We start from the raw sequence: 9773 nt of genomic DNA, 5'->3' as shown, positions 1-9773 counted from the left end.
TAGTGAATAGTGATAAAGAATAGAGAGATACAATGGAAATTGATTCTTTAATATTGTATAGGTTTACTTACTTTTTCCTTCCTTTTCCCACATTTTCTTTTAAAACAAACACAGAAAGAAACTTCATGTCAAAGTGAAAATTCGACACCCAATGCAGGATTTCTGATTCTTCATTCACTCACTCATCATAATGTCTAGGTGATAGTGCTGATATCATCGCCAAATTCACCCTAGATGAAGAAAATAATCGCTACAGATGTTGTGCCATTTGCAACAATCACAATCACCCATATCCAGATGATGAAAGAAATCTATCTTCTCTTGATCATGACTGGATTCTAGTCGGAAAGTTAGGAAATTGTCCCACCACATAGATCCAGAACCCATTTAATTATTAATTGGGACAAAATCTCAGAACCAGAACTAATGTAATCCGTTTAACTAGGTTCGGTTGATAGAGTAAAACTGACCTATTGACGGCCCTAGCCCCAAATTCCCGGATGCTTGGCCAAGGATTATGGTATGATGCGATTACTAATTCAATCAAGTTTGGTAGCCCAAGCTGGCCCATTGGACGCAGGCAAGATCGGTTGTTCATCAATGCAGTAACTGTACATTGCCACCAACAATAATTTGATACATGTTTTCATACAAAGTTATTTTGTCTTTTGCTTCAACCTAACGGGATATGGCCCATCCCTCCATGGGCCTACGGTTGCCATTGCCCCAAACCAACAATGAATTAACTGGCACCACATTGCTGACTCATGTGGTATTTATTATGAATGGTGGATTGGTGGTTTCCTTAAAAAAAAAAAAAAAAAGAAAATGCCAATCAATGTAGGGCTGGTTAAAACCTAAGACTTGTTCACTTGGGGTAAAAAAGGTATCCTCTTTCTGTGGGGCCGTAAAATGTTGGGTCCTGTTAAGTTGCAGCCCACTGGCCCAGACCCAAATACAGGACTAAAGTCTTGTAGCTTCGAGGCCCTGGACTCAATAGGAATTATATTATAGGATGAAGAAAGGATATTATTCCAATAGGGGCTTTTCAACGACATGGACATCCTTATCTTTGATCCAAACCCCAACATCCTTATCTTTTCCATAGTCTTTTAAGTCATCGAATTTTTTCCATACCGTTTGTCCACAGCCCTAAATCCTTCCTGTAAAGGTTAATGAAAGTCTAGGACAAACGAAAAAATTATCTCCTGTCTGTGGAATCTCTACTTTTTGTCCCATTAACTTAGGTGAATAAAGGCAAAGAATGGATAGTCAAAAGGGCCTTCTCCCTTCATTTACTAGAATTCCAAGCCAAGCAATAAGATGCCCATTTTCAGCTACTGGATTAAATCCACTGAAAAGGAGGAAACAAGAACTAGTGTGCGATGATTGTTTGGAAATCAAAAACAGATAGAAATTTTAAGAGGGTTGGCAGTGAAATAATTTTCCCTTCCCTGAGTCAAACTAACATGAACAACTACTTTAATTTAACAATATATATTTTACTTCCACCATCCACCATCCACCACTCCCCACAAAGAAAACAATATTCTCCTATCCTAATCATAAGTCATGATCATACTCCATTTCCTTTCGGCTACCACTAACGTACATGCTCATCCCAAAGCTAGAAACTCTACCACATTGATTCCTCATCAAGTTCTTATTAACCCTGGTTTTTTCTGCATTTTGAGCAAGAGACAAAGAGAAGAAAGAAAACCCAACTTTCTCTAAGAAACTAATGCATTCCTTCCATGACTTAGCTCATGCTTCCAACATATTTTTTTTCTAGTCAAGAGGCTCTGAAAGCGGAGCTGGTTTACATGAACATGTGGTGGCAAATCTGGTAAACCCCACATACATGTAGTTTAACATCATCGTCGATCGGCGGTTGGCAGCAGTCGCAGGGAAAGACAGATGCTCCACATGCTTTATTCAGTGGCAACCTTCCCCTTTCATAGGCCTAGCAATATGTAGTAGAGGAGGGTGACAGGCAAGGAAACTAACATGCCAAAGATGACCCTGCAACAATGAAGGAGACAATGCTGAGTTGAAGATGAAGAACAAGAAAAGGAGCTAGTGTGTGATGATTGCTGAATGTAGAATCATGTTCAATGACTCTCTATTTGCTAAAGTGGCATTTCTTTTGTGGGGGATGGGGGGATTTAAAAGCCATTCATGATGTGGAGCCACATAGCTAGATGTTAGAATGCAATCAAGACAAAACTCCTACCCACATTTTTAAGGACAAGGCTATACTCATTATTGCTGTCCAACGAAAAAAAAAAAAGAAAAAACTCTAATCACCAGTTTTATGTGCTCATCAAATCCTAAGGCAAGCTATACTTGGAAATGGGATCTAAAATATGGAGTAAGCTGCTCTTGATTGTGTTTCCATATAATTAAACAGAAATTCTGACCTTTAGGTTTTTGTCTGTGAAAACCCAAAAAAAACCCGTCAACTAAATGACTGTAGCTCTGTGGAGAGAGAGAGAAAGAGAGGTTTTTTTTTTGTTGTTGGGGAATATGGGGGAGGGCTGGGGTTGGAGGGTTATCATGCAAAGAGACAAAAATATTCATGTAGCCTCCAGCACACAAGAATTCTAGTGGGATCCAATGGAATAAAGGGCCGAATGACAGCCAACAACTTTGTCTTTTTTCAGAGGATATAAGAAGAGGCAGAGGAAATTATACTACCACTTCCCTCCCTCGTTATAAAGGTGTTGACTTCTCACTGACTCAAAGTTCAGAAAGACATAAAGTGAAAACTGCCTCCTCATGAGAAATAGCTAACGAATTTCAACAACAAAGATAATTTAAACAAGCAAAGGCGCTTTTGAAATTTCTGTCAAAAAGAAAACTCATGGCATGCAGATGCAGTAGGGAGACAACTATGTAACAATGCACACACACACATATGATATAGTGGTAAATTTGCCGAGTACAGAACATAAAAAGCAGTAAATGAAATGTGAAACCCATACCCTGTGCTAAGTATGTCAGGGTGCAGTCCATATTCCCTAGCAAAGACGAATGGTACAATTCCTTGTGGAAGAGCAGCCTGTGAGATTCATGGTAAATCAACAATTTGAAACATTTAAAACCCTAACATAACAACCTTGAATGTGCTTCTTTTTTGTTATTATATTTAAAACATATATAATACCGATTCGTGGATGTATGTAGATGTTCTTGTACCTGTACAATGGCGGTATGCAACCGAACTCCTCTTAATCCAACTGCGAGAGATGCTGCTGACATTACTGTAGGTCCGGTAATAAAACGAATCACCATACCTAGTGTTGCCATTTTCATTCCACAGGCTATGATCCTGGGCTGAAGAGCCATGAACAGCCCTGTTGATTGTTCATTGTGGTCATTAGGAAGTTAATTTTTAGAAAAGATAGAATAAAAAATGAAGTCGATGATAACTCCAATAGATGGTAAAATGACAAGAGACAGGGCTAGACAATTTATTTGTTGCAGGTTGCGAGGACTATATACAAGAGACAGGGCTAGACGGAAATGGACACTAGTTGAAATAACAAAAATGATTTAAGCATTCATAAATTAACAGTGGATATGTAGAACATTATGGCAAAATAACCCCATATAATTGGGATAAGGCTTAGATAATAATATTGATGTATTTGTGTGATTGGTGAAGGAATTTAGGTTTGATTGCCCAAAAAATTTAACAAAAAGAAGAAGATAGCTTGTATATACCTAGACTGAACATGGCCATCCCAAGTCCTGCATCCGAAATTATCTTTATTGAATGTTTCACCAAACTAGGCATGCCAACACCCCACCTGCTCAGTTCACAAAATCCTGTTACAATTTTAATTCCATTTCAATTGATTATTTCCATCCCCATACCCTACTAGCTAGGTCAGTGGCCGGGTGACAACCTCACCCAAGTCTAGTTTATGTGGTAGAACCGGATATACAGCTGACTAGTTAGACTAACCAAATTGATAATTAATTTTAATCCGGTCCAAGCCTGATTCATTCTAACACTATTTCCCTGCCCCACGCAATAAAAAAAAAAAAAAAATGAAGTGACCATCATAGTCTTATTAGTAGCTAGGAACTTACTTGAATGAAATTAGAGACCAGAGGAGGCCTAATACGCTGGAGTAAGCGTTAGGATTGCGAGATAGCTTTCGACCAACCATGATAAGTATGAGTCTCAACATCACAAGGGTGCGCGGCATTTCCTGATTCCCGGCCGCTGCGGGCTTTGATTCTGTTTCCTCATTTTCTGTAATTTTTGTGTCATTTCTGAAGCTAAGATCTTTCTCTGCACAATAAAATAAGACTAAAAAGTGAGATTTAATGCAATTCTAAATATTTAACTTTTCTAAATGCTGTTACTGTTATTAACTTATTATTATTATTATTATTATTATACACGTGGCAATATGTATTGGGTAAAAGTTTTGAGCTCCGAAAAAATTTGCCACGTGTAAGAATCTTGGTTCGTTCAAAAAAGCTCACTAACGACCCACTTAGCAAACCTAATAATAAGTTAAACGACTGGGTTGATACTGATTAGTGTGTCACCTCAGTCATTCATATAGGAGGCAAAAAAAGTACAAATCTGAAAAGCTGAGTAGGTTCCTGGCCTGAATTGTTTATATTCTCTTTCTTCTTTAACTTATGCTCTCTCTTGACAAAAACAAGGCCCTGGAAGCTACGACAGCGAGACATACGACAGAGCAGAGCTGCCTATTCTACCACGTACCTCCGAGTCCAACATCTTTGCACCCTTGTTTGTCCCCCCCAGCTTGACCCTTCCCCGGTGACTCCCACACCATCTTCACGCCGGAGAATGCTGGTGACGTCTGCCGGAAAACCCTCCCACCTGCCGGAGATCTGATCCACGTCGGTGTATTTGATGTTGTCACCGTCGTTGTATCCAATTCATTAAAATTTGATGCGCGTGGCGTTGGCTGGAGGGAGTAGGCGTCCGATGATGCATACCCGGATAGCCGAGGGCTGGCTGCCGACCGGTAGCCGAATGCCAAATCGGCATTGCAGAAACCTATATCTGTGTTGCCGTGGTTGAACTCGCGAGGTGGGGCTGGAGTGTTTACTGAATAGATTTCGGCTCCTGATAGGTTTGATGCACGTGGGGTAATTCCAATGGAGGATGATAATGCTGAATCCGCGGCGGACGACGTAGACCGTCGGATACGAACTCGAATGCGGCCGTTGCCGTCAACTTCCGACTCGGTACGTAGTGGGTCCCGGCCGTCGAGGGAAATTACATCACCGTCGATCTCGAATTTTTCTATGGAAGCAGCTGCGGAGCCCGGGAACTGGTCCTGGATTAGTAGGGTTGCAGCTCTATATTCAAACAAGAACAGTAGAAGCGTATACCTGCATCATAACCCATATCCAGATTAAGCTTTTATATAGACCCAATAACAAAACATTCATTATTCTTGTCTAATCTTTCTCTTCCTTCACTACTTTTTACCATCTTTTCACAGCACAGACACAAACACACACACACAGAGAGAGAGAGAGAGAGAAAGAGTTGCGGTGTGACTGAAGAAAGAGAACCCAGAAAGAAAACCAAATCAAATAAAGAAATGGTGTAGCACGGAACTGGGTTATGGAGTAAGATAATATCAGTACCAGATTATACATTGTAAAACGACCAGTTGCACCATGAGGCTCTGAGTGAAGTCTCCATACATGGACTTGAGCAATGGAATGCCCATGACCAGTGTGTTTGGCAGTGTTGCAACAGAGAAGAGAGTAATTAACCAATCTAGTCCTCCATGGAAGATCATGGCCCAGAGGGAGAGCAAAACAAGCACCAAGATCTTAGAAACAGTATCAGCCAGTATGAACTTGGTGTCCATCTGGTATGGGTTGTTCTGAGATATGAAGTGGAATGACAACACAGGAACAGCAAACACAGCAACGAACCGATTGATGCCGGAGCATTGCTCCGGCGTAAATATCTTCCACCATTTCACCGAACCATACGCCACCAACATGGCAAAGTAGAGTGGAACCATCGCGCACATAACCTTGTAGAAGTCATCTGCACTTATCATCCTTCTCTCTCTCTTTCTCTCTCAACTCCGAAGGCCTGCGGGCTAACCAACGGATAAAATTAATAATAGTGGAGGAAGAACAGGGAAGCTATAAGCATATATATATATAGGATTCTGTTTACGAAAATGCCCCCTTGAAAAATGTCATTCACAGGGAAGTCCCTTGATTTGCAGAAATTATGGGAAAATAGGAAATCATCAAATTCATGGGAGAAAATTGAGAAGTTCCCTAGACAGGTCACCTAGCTAGATTAACAAATTACCAATTGGGCCTAGTGGGCCGATTGAAATGATGCCTTTTGAAGAAGGATGCATCCTAAAGCAATAGAAGTTTTGCCTCAATATAATTTTCCACGTGTCATCCAATAAGAACAGATTTGATTACTAATGGCTTTTAGGATTATTCAATTTTATTTGACTGTTCGTGTTTGGCTCGCTACTCATTAGAACATGGAGATTTGCTTTTTACAAGTCAAAGGGGGCTTGATTGCGGCTTAAAGTGGGAAATAGAATAAGGAGATGAAAACAGGGATTAAATTGGGCCCACATGTCTGTTATATAACTTAAAAAGGAGGAATAGGAATAGGAACTCGATGTAACTGAATGGCCAGAAGCCCACTTTCTAGTATGTGGGCTAAGGCCCAATTAATGAAAACCAACAATGGGTTATGGGTATCAGTTAAAGGTTAAAACTAGGTTTGAATTTGATGCATAATCAATGTCTGGGGTACACAGACATCCCTACATGAAGGGCTGGGGCCCATTCCAATGGCATCCACATAGGATGATTCAGTCTCACACATGACACACCCAAAAGCAGATGGATCAGATGATGATTGCAACCATTCGATCAGATTGTGTTGTTTGTTAGAGTGTGAGGAGGGATTGTGAATCTCGAAAAGCAATGACTAGATCCAAGGGTAATGATCAACCAAGTGGTCCCACCCTCGTGCATTTGGGTGGTCGTACCTGGGCCACATGTTCCCCTACTGTGACACAGTGGTAGAAAAGGAGAAAATGCAGGGTAACTTTCTTGTAAATAAAGTAAAAGATGACGTATGGACATTCCTTTGAAAGGTTGCTTGCTTTTCAACTTGATAGATAGGGTATAAATGCAGGTTAAATTCTCAGGCAAAGGTGAATTGGCCATGGCCTTCTACCATCATCTCATCTGACATCAACCCCTTGGACTCTCTTCTCTCCACCTCCAAATTTACCTTATTCAGTGGTTCTCTGCGTCTGGAATCTGCTTAACGGTTGGGTCCCCATTTGTAAAGAAGCTTGGTTGATTTCTCAAAAAGAAACTTTTTTTTTTTTTTTTTTATCGCATAAGTAGCATTTTGTTTTCAAAAAATATCCTTAATTTACTAATTTTATTAAAAATGAAGGATGAAGACTCTGTTTGGTTATACTTAGGATTAAGGGAGATTAATGATTTCTAACAAAGAAAAAAATTAATGCTATTTACCATATTGTTTGTAAAAAATAGATAACATTGCATAAAAATACTATTCTTTATATCTGTGCGCACAAATTCTATACACATATTATAGATAAGACACTACAGCCATACATCCAGAACATCTCTCCTACTTGTATACTGTCTATAACATATATATACAGCATTTTGCATGCAATTACAATCCTCCAACACTCATATATTTCTCAACAGCATTTTAGCAACTTTTTTTTGATGGATAAATAAAATTTCAATATTAAAGCAAATCATGAGCTACAACTCAATTTAAGTTTTTGAGCTACAAAATGGAAGGCTCTATTACCTACTCTAAATATAAATACAAAATCCTACATGTTTTTTTGGATAATAAATAAAAATATTATAAAATAAGAAAGACATACAAAAACAACCCCTAAATGGCAAGGTTTTCCTCTTGAGTGATGAGTCTAATCCCTCCTTCAGCGAACCCCTTGCTTCCTCTTATCGGGGAGTCCCCTCCCTCCCTTCCTCTTTTCACTCTCATCTGCTTCTTTATTCTGCCCCATCCCCTTTTTTCAATCTTCTCTTTGCTTTTCCTCCTTTCCTTTTCTCATCTACTTTTGATATATAGGTGAATCTCTTTATCTGGGTTTTTTTTGCGGGGGCAATTGTTGAGTCTCTTTGTCACTGCCACATATTTTGAGTTTTTTCAACTATGGTTTGTTTTTACTATTGATCGGGTTTCTCCGTCTATCTATATATCCTATTGACAAATTGGTCATAGTTGTGTGTTAATCGCAGTCCAATTATCACTTGAGCCGAGTTCGAGTATTTAGCAAATTAACCCGGAATAACTCACAAGTTGGCTCGGCTTACTTGCACCCCTAATCGTATTCCTCTTGTATATGCTGATTGTAGAAGGCTAGAAGCTTTATATTGTTATCTCTACTATTGCCAGTTTTATTGTTTCTATGAATTTGTACTGATCTCTTTGCTTGATATTTTTCTTGCCACTTTTGTATTTATACATCTTCTTGGTTAAATGAAACTTTTCTTTTGGGCCTCAAACTGACAAATACCCCCTAAATAATATATTACTATTAATGTAATAAATAGCCCCTCAAATTTTCTTTTAGCAGCTAACACATGTATCATCTACTTTCTTTGTCACTAGGAAAGGTCTTCTTCTTGCTAGAAGATCATTAAGATCATTGAAAGTAATAGAACGGAGGAAATGTAATTTACAAATGACAAACCACAGCTGAACTTTTAACATTCTTAAAGTCTTGATTGTAAGTTCATCTTCTTAAACGTGAAAATAAAACATGAAATAGTGAAAAACAAGTAAATCATCTTCTTAATTGAAGTATTGATTTAATATAAAACAAAATATTAGCGAATGCATCATAGTTGAATTCTTTATAAATAATCAAAACAATAAATAAGAATGTTGCATGTAAAACCAATCTTAAACAGTTACACCCATCAAAGGGATAATTCTCCATTCATGAACCACTGCACCTATATTTTTGGACTCAATGGTTTCAGTGAAATTCCATAGATAGTGCTTTGACCAAATATAGAACTACTTCGAATGGTTTTTGAATTGTGATGTTTCTATTTTCTAGGATTTCCTCTACATTAGCTGCATGTAGGGGTGTAAACGGATCAAACTCGAATTGGATCAAGCAATATCTGAATTCGAATCAAATAAAAAAAAAAAAGGATATCCGATGGATATTGAAAATTAATATCCGAATTCAAATCCGATTCGATTCAAATTCGATTAATTAATTATTTTAGATAATTAATAAATATATAAAATAAATATTTTATTGATAAAAAGTATATACACATATAAATTATTTATATAACTTAATTATTATATATAAATTATATAAAATATTTTATATTAGATATAAGAATTAAATAATCGGTTGAATTCGAATATTTATCAAATCGAATCAGGTCATATCTGAATTTGAATCCGATTAACTATTCGGTAAGAATATGATATCCAAATTCGACCAATCAGATATTCGAATTATTTGAATTTGATTCGATTGTGTTGAATATCGAATTCAAAATCGGATTTTTGAATACCGTTCACCCCCTAACTGAATGTTTGCATTATTACATTTTATATGAATTATGTGTTGTTGGAAGAGAAATGCTTCATCAATTTAACAAGTTAACAAATATATCAATTTGGGCCATGCTCGATCCACTTTTAGAATTTCCTTGTTGAAATACAAGGAAAG

The 9773-nt window shown here is 37.9% G+C and overlaps 1 protein-coding gene across 1 annotated transcript; it reads right to left on the bottom strand.

Moving 5' to 3' along the window:
- Positions 1–1428: 1428 nt before the first annotated feature.
- PIN6 (Auxin efflux carrier family protein) lies at positions 1429–6149 on the bottom strand. The gene is made up of 7 exons (XM_088981773.1): positions 5647–6149; positions 4748–5385; positions 4099–4303; positions 3727–3812; positions 3199–3356; positions 2985–3061; positions 1429–2022 (listed from the first exon to the last, which is right to left on the bottom strand). Exons 1-7 carry the CDS (start codon positions 6072–6074, stop codon positions 1956–1958), a joined length of 1659 nt encoding a protein of 552 aa, XP_088837899.1. The 5' UTR covers positions 6075–6149; the 3' UTR covers positions 1429–1955.
- Between the last annotated feature and the right edge of the window lie 3624 nt (positions 6150–9773).

The sequence above is a fragment of the Nelumbo lutea genome, chromosome 1 (genome assembly GCF_056320005.1).
Source record: "Nelumbo lutea isolate HS-2025 chromosome 1, American lotus-T2T, whole genome shotgun sequence".
Taxonomy (NCBI): Eukaryota; Viridiplantae; Streptophyta; class Magnoliopsida; order Proteales; family Nelumbonaceae; genus Nelumbo; species Nelumbo lutea.
This window is presented reverse-complemented; position numbering and strand designations above follow the sequence as displayed.

Coding starts and splice junctions, on each gene's coding strand:
- PIN6 (XM_088981773.1), bottom strand. CDS start 6,074: ATGATAAGTGCAGATGACTTCTACAAGGTTATGTGCGCGATGGTTCCA. Junction 4,304..4,747: donor CAAAGATGTTGGACTCGGAG/GTACGTGGTAGA, acceptor TTTATTGTGCAG/AGAAAGATCTTAGCTTCAGA. Junction 3,813..4,098: donor TGGTCTCTAATTTCATTCAA/GTAAGTTCCTAG, acceptor TGAACTGAGCAG/GTGGGGTGTTGGCATGCCTA.